The sequence below is a fragment of the Varanus komodoensis genome, unplaced genomic scaffold (genome assembly GCF_004798865.1).
Source record: "Varanus komodoensis strain SLA01 unplaced genomic scaffold, ASM479886v1 scaffold46_3, whole genome shotgun sequence".
In the NCBI taxonomy this organism is placed as follows: domain Eukaryota; kingdom Metazoa; phylum Chordata; class Lepidosauria; order Squamata; family Varanidae; genus Varanus; species Varanus komodoensis.
The window spans coordinates 4,839,236-4,859,588 of record NW_025336044.1 but is presented as its reverse complement, the minus strand read 5'-3'; the positions used below and the strand labels follow the sequence as shown (position 1 = coordinate 4,859,588).

The 20,353-nt window shown below is 48.0% G+C and overlaps 1 protein-coding gene across 1 annotated transcript in view; it reads left to right on the top strand.

Moving 5' to 3' along the window:
• Positions 1–20,353, top strand: part of ADAMTS17 (ADAM metallopeptidase with thrombospondin type 1 motif 17) — a 187,330-nt gene that overhangs the window by 130,569 nt on the left and 36,408 nt on the right. The window contains exons 14-15 of the mRNA XM_044444944.1: positions 6,130–6,250; positions 15,406–15,486. Coding sequence (XP_044300879.1) covers positions 6,130–6,250; positions 15,406–15,486 — 202 coding nt within the window. The remainder of the gene's footprint in view (positions 1–6,129; positions 6,251–15,405; positions 15,487–20,353) is intronic.

Here is a 20,353-nt window from a genome sequence, read left to right as displayed (position 1 = left end):
TTGCTAATATCTTCTGGTATGATGCCTAACAAGAAAATTTCAGGTTTAAAAGCTAAGGGTTTTTGTAGCATTTCCTCAAGCCATTTATGTATTTTAATCCAATACTTTTTCGCATTTTCACAGGTCCACAACATATGGTAAAAAGTTCCCACTTTATGTTTACATTTCCAACATACATTTGACATATTTGGAAACATCTTAGCTAATCGACTTGGCGACAAATACCATCCAGAGAGCATTTTATATAAATTTCCTTTATACGAAGTTGCTAAAGTTACCTTAATATTTCTGTCCCATAGCTTTTGCCACTTTTCTAAGTCAATATTATACCCAAAATTTTGTGTCCATGTTATCATAGTTTCCTTAACCTGTTCCCCTTCCATTTTCCTGTCTAGTAAGAAATCATATACTCTTTTAATCATTTTCTCATCTGTTTTTAGCATCACTTGATCAAACGCTGTTAAATCTTTATAAAACCCCCATATTTTACAATCTTTAGCATATCTTGATCGCATCTGCACCTTATACCACCACGAGATATTGAGTCTCTGTTCTTGTATTTCTTGATCTAGTTTCAGGCCCTCATCCTTATCCAAAATATCGTCATATCTTATGATCCCTTCAAAGTTCAATGCATTTGGATGCACAAAAGCTTCCATAGGTGAAAGCCATCTTGGTAGTTTGTTATACAACTTCGACTTGAACTTTTCCCACACTGACATTAATGGTCTTCTGATAAAGTGACTTGAGTCTCAGGATCTTTACGGGGAGCTCTTTAGTTCCTTGGATTGCCTGCTTGTTCTCTTGCCTTCTGTTTGCTTCCTGTGATGGTGCTTGATTTAAGTCACTGCAAAGTATACAAGCCCAAGAGGAGTTTTTGTATTTTAAATAATAGTTGGCAAAGAGCTTTATTATTCTAGCACATCGGGAATGTAGAAGCCTTGGTATAGCGTGGAGCTGAGGCTGGAGGTGAAATGAGGTGTGAACCATTGCAAAGGAGGTGCAGCGTTAATTGCGGACTCCCACAGTCTTCTGAAGGGAGTTTGCACCTGCCGTGCTGATCACCTGCCGCCCTCTGGGTAGTTGGGTGGAGTCCCTTGACTTCAGGGCCCCGAGCCCAGCACCCAGCTGCCTCAGTGCGAGGGCCAGGAGCAGGAGCAGCTTAGCATTGCATTGCCTGCGCTCGCACTGAGTAGGCAGAGCTCAGGAGGACTGGTGCCTGGGCGGAGGAAGGGGGAAAGGGGGCAATCGTATGGCCCCTGGGCAAGTACTCCCGACACTGCAGGAAAGCCAGAACCTGCTTCTGAGGCCGGAAACTGATGGGGGTGGTCGGCTCTGGGCCCTCGTCCCTGCTGGAGGAATGTGCTGGCTGCCTTTCTGGTGAGCGGGAGGTGGGTTCCTGGAGACAGCAAGACATGAAATATCCTGGGCCACTTTCCCGGATGCTCTAAGAGGTCCTTGCTAGGTGGGCTGAGAAGCCCATGGAGCAAATACCAGCACAGACAGAGGTGGAGGTCACTTCTCCTGCTGCTCCTGTCCTGCTGGCTGCAGCCTAGCAGAGCAGAGAGTCTGGGGAGCCTCCAGTTTGGGGTACTTCTGAGTGTCTTTAATGCACCACACCTCTTGCATGGTGGCATGCGAACGAAGGTGAGCATCCTGCCCTGCAAGGCAGCCTTCCCTTCCCCGTGCCTCCCATGGGGGTGTTTGGCAATCCAAGACCTGTAGAAGAGCCCAAGCCTCCGTGGACTGAATGGGGGGCCATGGTGGGCCAAAAGAAAGAAGAAGGAAGGAAGAAACCTTGGATTCTCCTGATTTTCCTTATACCAGACTGTGGAACAAGGGAGTCCATTTCTATCTTGTTTTGGTGGATTTGTGTCAAAGACGTTCTCTGGTTTGGGGTAATTTGCATTGGATTTTTTAAAATCAAAACATCTTCTGGCACCTTAGATCATTTTCCCTCACCACTGGCTCTGCTGGGTGAGACAGACTGGAACTGGAACGTCTGCAGGGCCAATCCTGCCCCACATCTAATTTAGTAAACAGCCATGCTCAGCTATGAGTGTTTGAACCAAAATCTTGGAGGAAACAAATCAAATCATACTTGATGTGATTTAAATGTGATACAGTGCAATTTATTTTATTAGAATATGTCTAAAATGTAAAGATAATAAGATGCACTTCCTGTGCATTGCTTTGATTTAAAGAGGGGAAGAAGGCCTGAAAATGTTGGCATGCCAGCGCATTTTAGCAACCCAAAGAAATGTGCCCGGCATGTTAGCAGCCACTCATCTGCTGTAATGACATTCGGTTCCTCCGCAGAGGCTGTTAGAGCACCTTCGGTCTTGCTGTCACTTTGTATTAGTTTCATTTCATTCAGAGATATACATGTATTTCAGTGACACACACATTGCAATGGATAATCACCTGAAACAGTAATTATAACTCTGAACCTGGCTGACTCACCTAACGTCGTATTTGCAGTTGGCATCCATTCATTGTTACTAATGAACTTATGAAATAGAAAATTTTCTGCAGAAAAATTAAACACTGGAAAATGTTCTGCCCCACATCACTGGTTTGCATGCCCAAGAGCTGCAGTTCAGCTCACCATGAGATTGGTTTCCACTCAGGCAAAATCTCCAAAGAGCTTCCAAGGAAGCAGAAAAGCAGAGCAAAGGTTCTCCAGGTTGGTGTTAGCGGTTCTGTGTATCTTCTCAATAGGACATACTAATGAAGGCTGTTGGTTGAATTGTGCCAGGGGGTGTCTTTGTGTGCATCTAACCAGCACTTGCTGTCTTGTTGAGAATGTGGTGAAGAGAAATAGGCAAAATTGAGAAAACTGGGGATTCGAATTGCCACTGATACTTGGTTTGGAGCTGTTTTGAGCCTGTATGTCCTTAACTTGAATTCTAAGCTGCAAATGAATTGTGATGCATATCAGAACACTAGAATGGTTCTTTTTTGGGGGGGAGGGCTTTCACTCTACAAATGGGGAGCTGCTGTAGGTTAAAGGGAACATAACCGTTGTTGGGAACCTTGTGTTTGTGTGAATTGACTTGCCGCAACTACCGGATAGTATGAAAAATTGTTGGCACCGCAGAGGAATATGCTAAACTGCCATTACTTCATGATTAATTTCAGAATGATACTTTACGACATCAATATTTACACTCAGTCCACTATGGCAGTTTGTTCAGCACTGCATATGGGAAGCATTATGCAGTCCCATGAAGGTGCAGTGACATTCTTGCTGTGTAAGCCAATAATCAGAACCATGTGCGCGAAGTGGCACCCAAGCTCATGCGCTCAATGTGTCAGTGAGCGTTCTGCGGGGATGTTCAAAAGCCACATGGAAACCCCCCTTTAAAAGGGTCCGGTCAGTACAGAATTCAGATTGCAGGCAAAAGAAGTGGCATAAAGGAGTGGGAGGCAAAGCCCCCCCCCAGTTTTCAGGTGCTCCGTTTCTTCAAAGAGTGGGGTGGCCTCTTTTATTTGGAGTGCCACCCATGCCCTTTAGTGAAGTGGGGCAGCTTGCAAATCCAGAGCTCTTCTTGGAAAGACCGGTCTCATAATACAAGGCCCGCCAGGATGAATATTCTGATGTGGGCCTTGCAAGCGACAAAGCTGGCTCTCATCTTGCTGGGGCTCCTCCCTGGGCCTCTCTGGGAAATAGCGCCATGCCTCCCCATTCACATGCACACTTAGCTTTCGTGTCTCCATGTGTACCAGTGACTCATCTCCAGTGCCAATCTCAAGGCATTTCTGTCCTGAGCCTGCAACTGGACGGCTCTGTGGAGGCCAGAGCAGAAGTGGTAGAACTGCATCTGCCTTGGCTGTAGTCGCAAGTGGGTCTCCCTCCATACCCTCTTGCTCCTGAGCAGACCCTGGGTGAAAAGGTCTTCTGGCAGCCAGGCGGATCCTCCATCAGTGCTGAGCATCCCCGCAGGCAAGCGCTGTCAGCGTGCTGGGGAGCCACAGCTGGGCTCGGGTCAAGGGTGATGGAACTCTGAGGGACCTCGGATAAGGCACCTCTGCCACAGGTGTCCTCAGATGGCCTCAGGTCTGCAGTAAAAGTGGACTCTGCTGGGCAGTTGGACATCTTCTCCAAGGAGGTTTCCTCTTGTGGACGCTATGCTTCAACCTGTACATCATCCTGCCAGTCTTCGTTACCAACCCTGCTTCCTAGCTGACAAAGATGAAGCAAAACATTGTGAAAACTTCTAAGCGTAACTCAGCATCCTGAAATTGCTACATCAGCATGCCTTGATTAGCTGGAATCAGGGTGATTCATAAAAGGACTGGTGCAAAACTGCTCTGAATTTGATCTGCGTATATTTTTGGCAGCATGTCTTTTTTTGCAAATATTTTAATTTTGGAAATGTTCGGGTCTTGGTATATGTTGCCCTTTCTCTTATTCTAGCATGGCTTCCTTTGCTCTGAGCAATGTTGCCAAATCGTGCCTACGTAGTACTGCCGCCCCCTTCACGGCATGACCTCTGATTGCCCGAGTCGCACATGTTGCCAGTCCAGAGAGAAGAAGCATGCAGCAGCTGAGTGAAAAGCAGTGCAGCGGCTTGAAGAAACAGGTGGCATGAAGCAGGATTGGAAGAAGAGCATTCTCCCCTCCCCGTCACTCCAAATTCACATTCCATGGCCTAAAACCCAACTGCACAGTGCGATCCATTATAATCCACTCCATCTCCCCATCCAGCGTGCGCTTAAGGTGGGCCCGGCTGGACAGGCCAAGGGTCATCCAGCCCAGCATGCTGCTCACACAGTGGCCACCCAGCTCCTCACAAGGACAGGAGCCGACAGCAACTCCAAGCACCATCGGCATCGCAATTTTGCCTGAAGACGTGCAGCTTGGTTGGGTTTCTCAAGGTCTGCACCAAGCTAGCCCTGCCCCAGCTGACCCCAAAGAACAATTCTTCCTCACTGGGCGCTGTGAAATCCCTGTTCAGATCCCAAAGCTTGTCCATCTGGGGCTTATGACCAACAGTGACCAGATTCTCATTTATTTTTATTTTACATTAAATTAATTTACTTCATTTGTAGGCCACCTTTAAAGGCAGAACTTCATTCCCTTCTCAAGGCAGCATGTTGAAAGAAAGAAACAATAAGCAGTAAAAAAGAAGAGCAAATAATCAAGAAAATGGCAATTACAAGTAAAAACTGCATCCCAGCAATAGAATCCAGCAAGAAGCCTGAGAGAATGAGTGGATCTTCAAAGCTAGCTTAGCCTGCAAACATGAGGCCTGATGAACCTCCATGGAACCTCAGTCCAGAGGTGCAGGATCACTACAGAAGAGGTCCCTTCTTGTACTTGCCAGCCTAACCACCCCTGGTGGTGGCCATGTGAGAAGGGCCTCCACTGGTGAGCTCAGGGTGCAGCCAGCCTGCTGCAAGCCCTGCACATAATTGTGGTCCAAACCATTGAAGGCTTTACTGGTTGAGCCTGCCCAGCTCTTGTGATTTCCTGCAGGGGCACTTCTTGTGAGACTGCCACCTTCAGAGGCACGCTGGGTGGGGAGCCAAGCCAGGATTGCTGCAGTGGCCACTCCTAGTCTCCAGGACTCCCACCCAAGGGTGGCCCTCTCTCCTTCCACCAGCAGCTCTGCTTTGTGCAAGAAGACCACTTACCTGTTCCTGGGCCTGTTGGGCTGGGTGCTGTTTGACATATCTTTTTCTTCCTGTAATTGTTATGTATTGAGTTATTGTTTTAAGCCATTTTAATTCATTCTGTGATCCATCTTTTTGACAGAAAGGCAGGGTACTAGTAAAATAAATATATAAGAGCAGCTCTTTAAATTGGGCTTGAAAATGCACAAGCAACCAGTGCAGCTCAGCAAAATTGGTGGCACATGAGCTGTCCACCAACATCTGAGTGGCTTTATTCAGCACCAGCAAAAGTTTTCAGACCGCTGTTGGAAGCCAAAGGTGGGTCCATTTTGTAGTTTCCCTTTCTGATGACAACTATTTTAGCATAGCAGTTTGGTTTGTCTAGCAACATGCCTTCTGACTTTCAGTGCTCTCTCCACTTTGTGGTGGCCAGTTCAAGGAGAATTCTCAGCTCATCATGCTTTAGAAAACGATTCCACTGTACTAACAAAACTTTCTCGTTACCCATAGAAAATTGGCTGTGATGGGATCATTGGCTCAGCTGCCAAAGAGGATCGTTGTGGAGTCTGTAATGGAGATGGGAAGACTTGCAAAGTGGTGAAAGGAGACTTCAACCATACCAAAGGGATGGGTGAGTACCCATGGAGTAGCTACCTGGTACTTGAAAACACATATGCAAAAGAGTGTGTGTTTGCAGTGGGCAACTCATGCACTGAATTTTAAACACAAGATCCAACTGGAGTGGTACAATCCTCATTTTGATCTGAAGCTGCTCCAGATCTCATTCTTGATTCACATTTTGCAGATCCAGAATATTCCAAGGACTTTCCCAGTCATTTTCAAGTTTCAGTAAAGATCTCAAGGGCTTAGGCATTTTGCTTGAGATGATCTTGAATCTGCTGAGCATGATTGCCCTTTGTATAGTGTTAGCATGCTGACACCTAGTTCCGAACAGAGTCATCAAGACTAGGCTACCATTTTGACTAGACGCGTGGGCTGGGCTGCCTTACCACTGTCGTAAGACCCTGTGGTAATTGTTCAGGTTTTCAGCCCTTAGTGTCTCCTGAGCTCAATCAAGTGGCTTTACTTTACTTGGTGGTGCACATGGAACAATCTTGGTTAAGAGTTAAATCCAGCACCATCCTAGTGGAAGTTCACTAGTACAAGGGGGCTTTCTCCCTTCTGCAGAGCTCTGCACCTCCCAAAAACCAGTTCTGTGGAGGCTCCATCCCTCCGGAGCAGCTTTTGAGGGTGTGCCAGGGAGCCCAGCCTGGTCAAAGAACTTCCCTTCCTGGTTCTGCTCAAGCAGAACCCCAGCAGAGCAACACCAATGGATTAAATCCTAGGGATTTCAAGATTCCGAAGATCCATTCCCTTGACCAAATGACATTGATCGTAAAAGATTTCACCCTGTGTTAATATAAGCCACCTGTCACAACTCAGAGTGACTCCTAGTATCATCCAGCTGGGCCAACTAAATATGCCCAGAATTGCACCTGAAGTGGACTTGGCTGAAAAATACCCTAGAACTCCCTAGAACACTGGACCACTTCGTAATTGCTCCATGACACTACCCGGTTCTGCAGAAACTGGGTGATTTCTATGCTGAGAGTAGCACCTCTGGCTGTGTGCCAAGTTCAGAGCTCTGGGAAAGAAAGAATGAATTTTCAATTGCAGATCCTCTTGTGCGTGCAGACTTGTGAAGACAAACTGTGTTGCTGTCACTAAACCCATGCCACTTCCTTTCTTTTTCTCAGTCTCCAATAGTCAATGTAAGAAGGTTTCCACGTGTGTGATGCCAAAGGCAAAGGCTGTTCCCAAGTGCTTCTCGTGTAAGATGCCTGCTTGCTCCGCGTGGCATTCTGGGACAGGCGGTTCTTTGGTGCTGGGTCTCTTTCCTTCTCCTCTTGCTGACCTGAAACGCATGAAGAGCCTCTCACTCAATAACGGGAAAAGCCATGGATACATTCGAAGGCCCTTTCCAAAATTATGGCAAGACTGGCTGAGGTTCCTAGTAGAGTACGCAGGTTGCTCCCTTATCAGGGCCTGTTCGTTCTCCACTGGGAAAAATGCAGTTTGGAACATTAGCCCTCCAAGCACAACTCAGACAGTTAGAGATGGCTTTTTTTAGATGCGGGGCTCTTCACCCTAACAATGGACAGGTGAGAGGTTGGCTTATGGCAGGACTGAAGGCATGAGGGCCCCCTGGGTGGAGTCCAACTTTGTCAGGCTCTTGGGCAAGGCTTCCTCCCATGAGGTCTACTCCTTGCCATGGCCTCCAGCTATTCTTGTGCTCCCCCTCTTTCTCCTCATGGCTTCCACATGCTTGCTTGACAGGCAGAGAGCCAGAGAGCAAGGAACAGGGCCACCTCCTGCTCTTTCTTCTCACCATCAGTGTTGCCTGGGCCGGAATGAGGGCAGGTAAGCAAGCAGGTAGGGATGGAGCAGCAAAGGAGCAACACTGGTCCCTGGCAGGTGCTTGGATGTCCCCACCTATGATGGGAACACTGACCCATAAATCCTTCGCTGTTTCATCTGCAGGTGAGTCCGACACAAGATGAAAAGCCTACACAGAGAGCAGCAGAGAGAACATAAAGTGAGAAAGGCCTTTGCTTCAGGACCCTTTGGGTCTTACACATCTCATATTTGTGTTCTCATAAAGCATGGGAGCAAGTTTGCATGTGAACTGGAAAGTAATCCATTAGGAAGCAAGTGTGAGTTGTGCTTATTAAGTCTTTCGTTCTTAGTAAAGCATTATTGCCCACACAGAAAACAGCTGGGGTTTTGTGTTGATTCTCTTTCTTGTTCCTGATCCTGTGCATATAGCCGCAGGCTGTTGCAGATGAAAAGGATGGATAGATGGACTGCATATGGTGCCATCAATATACAGGATGCCTTACACGTTCTATAAGCAAATCAGAAGGGCCTGTCTCTGTCCCATGGGCTGCTCTCAGTGCTTTAGTCTTTCCATGTGCTCTGCCTTTCAAGGTTTATCAGCCGATTGCCCAGTGAAAGCAGATTAGGTGATCAGCCTGTTAGTGGATTGTACCATGTCAGTCTGCAGGTGGAGAACTCCTGTGACAGAATGCCCCACCCCAGGGAAACCTATACAAAGAGAATTAGCATGTCAAAAGAAGCTTTCCAGGTAAGTCTACTCCAACACGCTAATTTGCTATTCCTCCTGCTTTTTTCTCATTTTTTACCCATGGAGGAACATCCAATCCTGTAGGTGAGCCCAGCCACCTACAATTTGAAATGGTACAGTCCAGAGACAGGTTTACCACCTCAATTGTGCATCTGGCCCATGAAGTTTGAAGGCGCGAGAGATTATTTCAGAAATAGCACAGATCTGGATTGAGGCCCAGCTATAGAACTCAAGGAAACAGTAAGAAGGATGAGGCAAGGCCACAAATGACTGCTGTAGGATGGGGAAATTAGCCGTGCTCAGCCTTGCCAAGATTTTCTGAGCTCCACCTTGAGGCTTGGACGGCCTGTTCCTATTTGCAACCTGTTTTCCTTCTCAGAGCACTAACTAGCGGCTTTGAAATCTATCCATGGCTTCTTGAGGGTGCAAGCATTTCCCTCCCCAGACTGGCCGTCCCATGGCTATAGGTGACCTGGACTTACATACTTCCTGAGCTGCAAGAGAGCAGGAACATGTGAACACCATTCCTGCTCAGAAATCCTACTCAGAGCAAGATGCCACATTTTGAAGCCTCACCATGGATTGTGTGAACAGCATCTAATGCGCTAATTGGGCATGAGGAGACTGCCTTGTTGGGAGAAACAGCAATGTCAGACCAACAGGAGAAAAACCCTGTTGAAGCAGGCCAAGGGTCCACTCGGTCCAGCACTCAGCGCACGAGGTGGCAAACCATCTGCCCGCAGGAACCTGCAGGAAGGATGGGGACAAGACCTCCTCCTGCCCAAATTCCCCAGCGGCTGCCACATAGGACCGGGAGCCGTCCCCTCCATGAATTAGTTCTGCACCCTTGTGTACAGGTGTCCAGATCGGTGGCCATCACTACACCTTGTGGCAATGAGTTCCACAGTTTAACTATGCACTGTGCCCTGGTCCTCCTCCAAGCAGCTTCCTGGGATGACCCCTTTGGGTCCGAGTGTTCTGAGAGAGGGAAAAATGTTTCCCTGTCTCTTGTCCACCTCTGTCATGTAGAAAATGCTCGTGTTAGGAGAGGGCTTGTGCTCCTGGCAACCTTCCATGTGCCAGGTGATGCGTGGTTGCTGCTGCAGGACTGCCACTCCCTGCTCCCACAAGCCCCAACCCTGGCCTGTGCAGCCTCCTGCTTGCAAGGAAGCACCAGGTCCTTCAGGCTGCACCTGAAGCTTGCTTCTGCACGGCCTGGATGCGGATGCTTGTTTCAGGCAGCATGCAGCATGTGGAAAGAAAATGAAAGGCCCTGTGCACATGAACTCGCACTGATAGCCATGGGATGACACCCCCTTCGCCTAAGAGGTCCTCTTTCAGAAAGATCTGTTCTAGCTCTTTGGTAGTCCAGCCACAGTACCAAAAATGGTGCTAACATCTGTTTTCACTGTCTGGGGAAAATAACTTTTCTTAGAACAGCAAACCCCTCAAAGAGTTCGCTGTTTGCTTCCTTCCAGCCTCGTTGGTGCAGATTCTCTCCCCACCCCCCATCTTTTTCTCCCTCCCTCCCTCCCTCTCACCCTGCTCAGGGGTATCTCCTCTAATTCATGCTCTGCCATACAATGTGTACGCAGGATTCTTTTCAATCACAGCCATGCATTCCTGAGGCATTGATGTAGTGCAGACTCTCCAGAAAGATGGTTGCATGCCAAAAAGAGAGGATAATTCCCGAGGTGGAGCACGCTTGCAGCCAGCGCTGTGAACTACCACATAGGAAAATGCTGTGCCCTACAAGTATCCTTGGAACCTTGTCCTGCTTCGGCACAATTGCCCCGTGGTGGCCTCTGCCCTCCTTGGAAGTCTGGAGCCTAAAGGAATAGTCTGAGAAATCGGGCGTCTAGCACTGGGGCCTGAGACTCGCTGATCTTTCTGGTGGGGATGCTGCACTCACAGATTGCCAAAGGAGCTGAGGCTTGGAACCTCGCAGGAAAGCTATTGGGGAACATTTCCCTAAGCGTTGGAAAGCTCTCTTCTGCTAATCCTTCACAAGACTGTGTTTAATAAATTCTAAAGCCCAGGAGGGTGCTGCTGGTGCTGGTGGCGGTGCTGGTGGTGGTGGTGGAAATGTAATCTCAAGGTTTGTTTTGATCCCATGCATGCATGTGGGGCATGCGAGGCATTCGCCACGGGGTCTGGGGTTCGTCATCTGCTCTCATGGAACCTGCAGCAGTGGCAACGACCATTCAGCTGGCGAGCTCAGCAGCAGGACATGTGTGCCATTGGCTGCCCATTTGCCAGATGCTGCTTGACCTTTTCAGCTGGACTCAAAGGAACGCTGCTTGCTTGAAGAAGCTGGGAGAGGCTTTGCTCCCCATGGTGTGCTTCGGGATCCTCACATTGTCAGCTAGAAGCTGAGAGGAATTCTGTGAAGGCAGAGGCCTGCGTTTGCTTCCACAGGAAAAGCCCTGCACCACTGCAGGCTGGCTGGGGGATGCTGGGAGCTGTACGGCTTTCTTCTGGGGAAGCAAACATAGGATTGTGCTGGCCGTGAGAACACCCCGAAGCCAGCCAGGAACATTGTTCTCGTTCACCATTAAACTTTAAAAACAAAACTAAGAATCCTAATTCCTTAATAGTCTATGAACAAGTTTACATTCTATGAGAACCAGCCAGGCCAGTAATAAGATGATGCAACCATGTAGATTTGAACAAAATGGATTGGCATATTGATTAGACTCCTGAATTACTGGCTTGGCTTTACTGTCTCAATTTTATTTTGAATGGCCAACACAATTGGCCATTTTTCATTTCTAATATGAGGAGCAATCAGTATGTGGAAAATGTCTCAGTTGTCATTTATTTCCTGGTTCCTTCTGGATGTTGATAGTGTCTGAATATAGTGATGTAGTTGATCGTGTCTGTCAGCAGGCATCATCCCATGCCTTAAACTTAGATGGAGCTGGTTTCCCCGAGATCTTAAAAGGGGGTCCTAAGCCAGAAAGGATAGAAGACCCAGCAGAGCATTGCATGATTTAAATCTGCAGTGGTTGTTTTGCTTTGCAATAATACACTGTATGTTTGAGGCATGTTCCAAAGTGTCACCCTAACCCTGACAACAGGGCGAGATGGTGGGATACATAGAAACATAGAAACTGAGTCAGAAGGGATCTCCCGGGTCATCCAGTCTGACCCCCAGGTCCAGCCAGCTCCACTCATGACATGCCTCCCATGTACATGTCCAGCCTCTCCTTGAACACCCTCACAAGTGGGGCCTCAACCATTCACAGTGCCTCGTTCTTCCTCACTTACATCCTTGGTGATCCTGTCTGGTTATCGTTACTGGTTGTGAGGTCTTGATGTCAGTACATGAGTTTTCATCGAACTGTTTTAGGGAGCAGTGATTGCAGTGTGATTTTAGGATGTGGAGCCAGACAACAACAATGCCTCCAGTGCCAAACCATGTGTCAGGCACTTGTTTGCTTTAACTAATGTAGATTACTTAGCTGTGGTTAAAAATCTAAACTACACCAGCAGCAGCACAAGCAGGACAGCGATTGCTGGGATGTATTTTGCAATTGCTGAAAGCTGAATCCATCAAGCTGGCTTCCTCAGGAATCCCTGTGTTTTCTGCGCTCCCTGAGGGGGTGTCTGTTTCTCTTGGTAAGCTGAGGAGTGGAGAAGAAAAGGAGAAAGGCTCTGCTCGGTCAGGTGGGGAGATCTGGTGACATGGAAATGTGAATGGCGCTAGGACAATGAGGGCAGAACAAAAGGGAGTTCATTGGAAGCGGTACCCTTGGGTCCAATCAGTTTTAGGGTTCATGTTGCCTCTGGCAGAAGTGGAAGGAAGACAGAGGGGGATTTGCAAGATGTCATACAATAGGTTGACCCCACAGGCGTGGCTCTGTGTTTAGGCCCTGGGGTCTGTGCAAGCCAAAGCCACACATTAGAATCAGAGATTGCGGAAACAGAATGGCACTTCCAAATCAACAAGGCTTTATTTGCCAAGTGTGGAACAGCCATGCATGACCTCTGGTTAAATGCTCACTTCACCTGTAAATTCTGCATATTGAATCATAGAATCCTAGAATAGTAGAGCTGGAAGAAGCCATGAAGGCCATCAAGTCCAGCCCCCTGCGGTTGCAGGACACCAAGTCACACCATTCCACTCAGATGGCTGTCCAGTTTCTTTTTGAATGTCTCCAGTGTGGGAGAGCCCACCTCCTCTCCAGGCAGCTGGTTCCACTGTGGTGTTGCCCTGACAGTGAGGAAACCTTTCCTGATGTCCAGCCTGAATCTGGGTTGTCACAGCTTGACTCGATCATTCCATGTCCTGCGCTCTGGCATCAGCAAGAAGACATCTCAACCTTCCTCTTTGTGACAGCCTTGGAGGTATTTCTAGAGGGATATCACATCCCCCCTCAGTCTTCTCTTCTCAAGGCTGAACATGCCCAGTTCTCTCAGTCTCTCTGCATAGAGCCGTGATTCCAAATTCTGGATCATTTTTGTTGCCCTTCTCTGGACCCTTTCTAATTTTCCTGCATCTTTCTTAAATCTTGGTGCCCAGAACTGGACACAGGATTCCAGATGAGGTCTGACTAATGAGGAATATAGGGGAACTACCATTTCTCATAATTTAGAAGTAATACTTCTATTGCTTACTTGCTTGTTAGTTGCTAAGTTGCGTCTGACCCTTCGCGACCCCACGGACAACATTCCTCCAGGCCTTCCTGTCCTCCACCATTTCCCGGAGTCCACTTAAGCTCACACCAACTGCTTCAGTGACTCCATCCAGCCACCTCATTCTCTGCCGTCCCCTTCTTCTCTTGCCATCTATTGTTCCCAGCATTAGGCTCTTCTCCAGGGAATCCTTCCTTCTCATTAGGTTGCCAAAGTATTTGAGTTTCATCTTCAGTATCCCAAAATAGCATTTGCCCTTTTTACAGCTGCATTGTGTTGTTGGCTCATGTTTAGCCTATCATCCATAATAACTCTAAGGTCTTTATTTTTTTCAGTTCTGCTGAGCCACATATTCCCTATCTTGTATCAATGCATCTGGTTTCTTTTTCCTAGGTGGAAGACTTGGCACTTGTCCCTGTTGACTCTCATTCTGTTGCTTTCAGCCCAGTGTTCAAGTCTATCAAGATCAGCCTGGATCCTCATTCTGTCTTCTAGGGTGTTTGCTATTCCACCCAGTTTTGTATCATCTGCAAATTTGTACTTCTTCATGTAAACTATTAATAAAGATGTTGAAGAGCCCTGGGCCCAGGACTGATCGCTGTGGCACCCCACTAGTTTCCTCCCTCCAGTCTGAGAAGGTGCCATTGATGAGCTCTCTTTGTGTCCGATTTAGCAGCCAGTTTTGGATCCACCTAATCATTTTTCTGTCTAGTCCACTTTTTGCTGATTTGCTTATCAGAATGTCTTGGGGCACTATGTTCAAAGTTTTGCTAAAGATTAAATTAGTCTGACAGGATTTATTTTTGATCAATACTTGTTGGCTTCTATCAATCAAGATGCCTGCAGACTGATTTTTTTAAACAATGTGCTCAGTAATTGAAACCCTTCTCCAGGAACATTCTGCTTTTCTTTTTACTTTTATTGCAAATTTATTTCACTTTTCTTCCAAAGTAGCATACAGGGTTCTCTGCCTACCACACACACACACACATTTTATCCTTGCGACACTCCTGGGAAGTAGTTTGGGCTGAGAAGGCGGGGATGGGGTCACCTGCAAAGCTTCATTGCTGGGTAGAAATTTGAACCCAATTCTGATAGTCTAACCCACCCACCCCCTTGCAGTGGTCCTTTGCACAAGCAGACCTTTTCACAAGCTTTGCACTTGGTGTCAGTGTTAACACAAAGGCAAAATCAATATAAACTACTTCCACACTCATTTTAATTGTTGCCCCAAACCAAGGGATCCTGGGAACTCCAGGTACACCCAAATGATTCCCACCAACTTCATGAAACTACAACTCCAGAATTCCTTTGAGGAAAATAATAGTTAAACCGGCTTTTGGCAATTTATTAGATCCATAGTATACTGTTCGGCATCCTCTGCAACGCATTTCAACCTCTGATTTGTTTGAAAGTTCTGAGAGTGATTTAGAAGGCAACACAAGTTAAAATGGGGAGAAAAATCTTGTGAAATATATCTCCGTTCACATCCTTTTCATCCAGCGTGAGTGAAGATTTAAACATAAAAAATAGAATAATAAGAAAACTGGGAGAAGCTGGTGTCCTGGATATCTGGAAGGCCTCAGGTTCAGCTCCTTTCATCTCCAGTGAGAAGGATCCTGGGCAGTGGGGCAGGAGAGAACTCTTTCAGGGGCCTGAGAAAGGCACTGCCAGAAAAAAGGGCTACCCTGGAGCATTTGAAGGTATCCCCTTATGTTGCATAAGGACAGAGGACCCTGCAAGAGCTCCCTGCAGACAAAAAGTGGCCAAGGAGATTAGCATCTGCAGCACCCGGGTGTCCCTGCCTGTCTTGAGGAGGGTGGTTTTCTTCTTCCTCTTCACAGCACGGAAACCGCCATGTTACAACTTTTTAAAATGGAAATTAGAGTTGTAAACATTATTACTTTTATTATAAATGCCATCTGCTCTGGTATGAGGGTCTGTTGCATGTTTTTTGCATGTTGAGATCCTGCGATCCAGATCTTCCTTTTATTTCCCCCTAGGTTATATCGAAGCAGCCGTGATCCCTGCTGGAGCCCGACGGATCCGTGTGATGGAAGATAAACCTGCTCACAGTTTTCTGGGTAAAAGACTGAGAGAGAGAGGGAGAGAGGGAGAGGGGGGGGGAGGCTTAGAAACAGAGAAACAGAGTGAGTCAGAAGGGGTCCCCCGGGCCATCTAGCCTGACCCCTGGCTCCAGCTGGCTCTCCAACTTGTGTCCTTGTTTTCCTACTCTTAAGGACAGGGATGGGGAACATGTTTCCCTCCAGACCTGGCATAGCCTAATAACAGCTCTAGGGTCACTTGTTTCCCATCTCTGCTTGGAGGCAACGTAATTCAGGAAGAAGTACCGCCTGTAATGGCTGTTCCAGTCGGAACTCCCATTTTTCCAAGGCTGCCTTTTAGGACTGTGGGAAGATTTCAGAAGAAAAAGTTTTGAGGTCAATGTACAGGAATAGCTACAGGAATCTCTTAACAGATTTATCACAAGTGGGACCTGCACAAATGCGTTACAGAGCATCCTTACCTTCCGCTCATTGCTTGCATTCAGGGTTCCAAGCAGCTGGACATGCTGTCCTCTAGGATTTTAAAGAAATTATAAGGCACCAAAGCTGACCATTCCATTCCCCACCACCTGCGAGTTTCCATTTTTTCCCAGCAATTGCTTAGGCCTCAGCAGGATCTTTTTGGATAGGCCGCCCCTTAGGTGCTTGGTTTTTAAATTATTTTGTACTCCTAGAAGCATCAGAACCCTTCCCTGATCGTGCTGATACCTCCCTCCCCCCTCTTTTTTTTTTGTCAGTAGTCCTGTTATGGCTTCATTTCTCTCAGCACTTACCCACAGAGTTTGCTATTAGGGGAGTGGTTATACTATTCGTGGGTTTATTATCAGCACATTTTGAAGTAGAATTGCTCACTACGCTTGTCTAGAGCCATACTCCCAAGAAGAGGCCAAAATGTCAGGCTGCTCTGTTGGGTCATATCAACAAACTGCTTCTAGCAGTTTTCATCTCTGCCTGGAGGAGGTCTGCCCCGTCAGCACCAAGCCGTCAGTAACCGTGGTGCACTGCCGGAGGGAACATTATAATGTGGCTGAGAAAATTCATTTCCACAAACAAATGGGCGCAACTGCAGCTTGCAACCCTGCAGGGAAGCCTAAGCTAAGAGAGATGCACTCTGTGCTTAGAAGAAGTCGGCACTAAAGAAAAGGACTGTGGAACCTGTGCAGAAGTGTGGGCCAAGCAACGTTTTATGTTTGCTTTGCCTAATTCCTTTAGCTTCTGCTTCTCACTGTGAGAGAGGCAAGAAGCCTCCACTTGAAAAGGCTCAGCCACCACTTTGGACTTGCCTTTTCAGTTGATTTTCATATCCATAAGGGCTAGAAACTTACTTTCAAGAACAAAAAGAAATCGAATGAAAGCTGAAATGCTCAGAAAGCTGGATTCTATGCCTAACACTACATTTTACTGGATTTCCTCCTCCAAAAGGCTGCGCAGCCTCCAAGATTACAGTGAGATCCATTCTTTGATCTCTTGCCTGCGACTGCCCACGTTTCTGCTTACATGGCAGCCCAGGTTTGTTTTTTCTTGAGGTGGTTGTGGGGGAGACTAAAATTACGCCTACTTGGAAGACTTTGACATAGCAAAGCTTTGGAGAACAATGAACGCCAGTGTTCTGGATCATTGCTTTCAGAAGCCTGCATTTTTATTTGTCTTGGTTGGGTTAATTTGGATGCTTACTGTCAGCACAATTTTGTCAGCGAAGACAGACATAATATTAAAAAGACCATTCACATCACATCCGCGGGGCATGCCTAGCTGGCTCCTGGTTCCTCAGCTGGAGAGGCATGGCGAAGCTTCTCTCCCGCTCCCACCCGACACAATGCTCCGGCTTGGCTCTTCCCCTGTTAAGAAGCAAGGAGCTGCCTTCCACATTCTGGCATCCGGCAGTTTGTTGCCTCATTTCTGTAAATCTCTCTGCACGTATCTGAGCCTATGTGATGGTATTTGTAAGGTCAACGTTGCTCCAGGGAAAGGAGGATAACTTTTAGAGGGTGAGCTCACAACCAGCTGGCCAGTGCCTTCCCCCCTCCCCCTTTTAGAGGGCTGCAGGTGCCTTTAGACTTAAGAAGCCGAACCCTCACCCTTTAAAGCATCTGGCAGGGCACTGGGTGGCATCAAAAGTGTTCCCTCTGCCATGATCCTTCGTGTGACAAATGCCACACTGGATTCGCATCCTGCTCTTAGAAACAGTTTAAGCTGGGGACTAAGCTTGCTTCCTGAAAGCCCAAAACCAGCATATGTGTGCCTGCGTGGATTGGTTGGTAACATTCCTATGGTGACTGGCACTTTTTAAAAAGCAACCATTGCAGAGTCTCTTCAAATATACCACTTCCCCCCTCATCAACACACTCGCAGATGCATCCCAAAAGCAGACTTTGGAACTGTGCTGGAACTCTAGTCCACACTCCCCTGCCGGTCCCCCCCCCACTTGCTCCCCCCCCCCCCCACTTCCATTCCTCCAAATTGTGGCAGCTTTGTGCAAGTCTCTGCTGATCAGATGGAAATCACTGGGAATTGTGGTTTGTGTTTTGCCTGGCAGCCACACAGTGTTCCTCTCTGCCTCTCTGTGTCCACCCCCTCCCCCCCCCCCCGCTGCCCCCAAAAAGCAGACAGCTTTCTGTGGCTACCATGGTGGCAGGAGAAATGTTGGGGATCTGGACTCCAGCCAGGAGCCAAGGTGGGGTGGCCCATGGGAGGAGGAGGGTGGGTGCCGCTCAGCATTTGCATTCTCTGTGTTGCCCGGGCAGCCGCTTACAGCAAAGCAGGGCCTGCTGCCTCCGGGGAGGGCCTGGCATGCCCTCCAGAGCTTCCCACTGCCTCCAAGTGTAAAGATGTAATGCTTTGCTATCAAAGCCTCGCAGGAAAATGTGGGCAAAGATCCAGCAGAGTAAGCAGGATAATTGGGAAATCAAAGTGCTACAATTTCCTGCCACTGTAATGTTAATAAAGCCTGAGGTCTGTGCAAACAAAGCTGTGTTTAACCTTGGAGCGGTGGCTGGAGCCAATTACACTTTCAGCGTGTAGACCAGGTCAGTCTCATTTCCACCAGGCACTGAGTAGGCGCTCTGGAAATGAGCTCAGCTTCAGGCTGAACTGAGGTTCCTTTTGCTGGGAGCAGTTCCTTCCACCTACGTCTGTCCCATTTTGCCTGGCTCCATTGGCTTTTGCACGCCATCTTGGACAGCAAATGCCTGGCAGCTTGTTGGGGAGGGAGCTGGAAGGAGCCTGAGCGGAGAGTGAGACCAGAGTCAGTGCCAGCCTTGGAGAAGAGGCTGCTTCCCATCCTGGAGGAAGAGAGAAGAGTGTGGCATGGAGGGCCGATAGGTGTGGGGAGAAGTAGTGCTGGCTTTAGGGCTGTGAGCGTCTCGGGAATGGAACTGGGGAGGGGATGCAGTCTTCTGGGGAAACCCAGAGCCTCGATTGGCAGCCCCCGTGTGCCAGATTTGACCTCTCGGCCTGAGATTCAACAACCCTGCCGGGTATTCCAAAGAACAGGGAAAATCAGAAAGGCATCTCATAGACGAGGTCAGTTTTCAGTACCTGGAGAACTTTTAAATGGCCTTTGCAGTGAAGGATACTTTTCTGTGAAAGGAAATGGATATAATAAGCAAGGCTAGACAACTCTGCAGGGGCCGCTTTGAAAGAGCTTGAGAAAGCAACAGTGAGGGACGGGGCCTTCTTGGTGGTAACTCCCCAATTATGGAATGTTATCTTTTTGTATGCCAGGTTAAGACATTCTTTTCTCAGGTACCTGGCAGGATATGAAGAGCTTCTGATCAGGTTTTGATTGTTGTGGATAATTTTCTCCCCATCTCTCTCTCTGTTCTATATTTACATGTCTGTATGCACATGGTTTTAGCAGCATAATTTTAAGATTCTAATCTTTGTACACTGTCCAAAGAGCTTTGGTCATTGGGTGGTATAGAAGTTTAATTGATGACAAGGAAAATTACTTAGAAACATAGAAACAGAGCGAGTCTGAACGGGTCTCCCGGGCCATCTAGTCTGACCTCCGGCACCAGCTGACTCCGCTCATGACATGCCCACCATGTGCACGTCCAGCCTGTCCTTGAACACCCGCACCGATGGGGCCTTAACGACCTCTCGTGGAAGACCATTCCACACCCTCGGGGTCCTGACTGTCAGGAAGTGCTTCCTGGCATCCAAATGGAGCCTTGGCTCCCTGAGCTTTGCTCCGTTGGAGCGCGTCCTGCCTTCCTCTGCAGGGGAGAACAGGTCTCTACCCACCTCCGTGTGACATCCCCACACATACCTGTATGTCGCCAACATATCCTCTCTGAGTCTCCTCTTCTCCAGGCTGAAGAGACCCAGTTCCGTCAGTCTCGCCTCATACGGCATCCCCTGCAAACCGGCCACCAGCCTTGTGGCCCTACGCTGCACTGACTCCAACCTGGCTATATCCCTTCTGTAATGAGGGGCCCAAAACTGAGCACAATACTCCAGTTGCGGGCGCACCAGAGTCGTATAGAGTGGTAGCAATACCTCTCTCGATCTAAAAGCCACACTTCTGGCTACGCAACCAAGGGTGGCGTTCACCCTCTTGACCACCGCATCACACTGCTGACTCATGTTTAGCCTACAGTCAACCAGCACCCCGAGGTCCCTTTCACAAGTGCTGCTCTCCAGCCACTTGTCACCTGACCTGTACTTATGACAGCTATTCCTATGCCCCAAGTGCAAGACCTTGCACTTATCCACATTGAACACCATCCTGTTGTCTCCTGCCCACTTCCATAGTCTGTCCAGATCCTTTTGGATCTGGAGTACCTGCTCCTCAGTTGTGGCCACTGGTCCAGTTTTAGTGTTGTCTGCGAATATGATCAGCAGACTGTTCACCCCTTCTTCCATGTCGTTAATGAAAAGATTA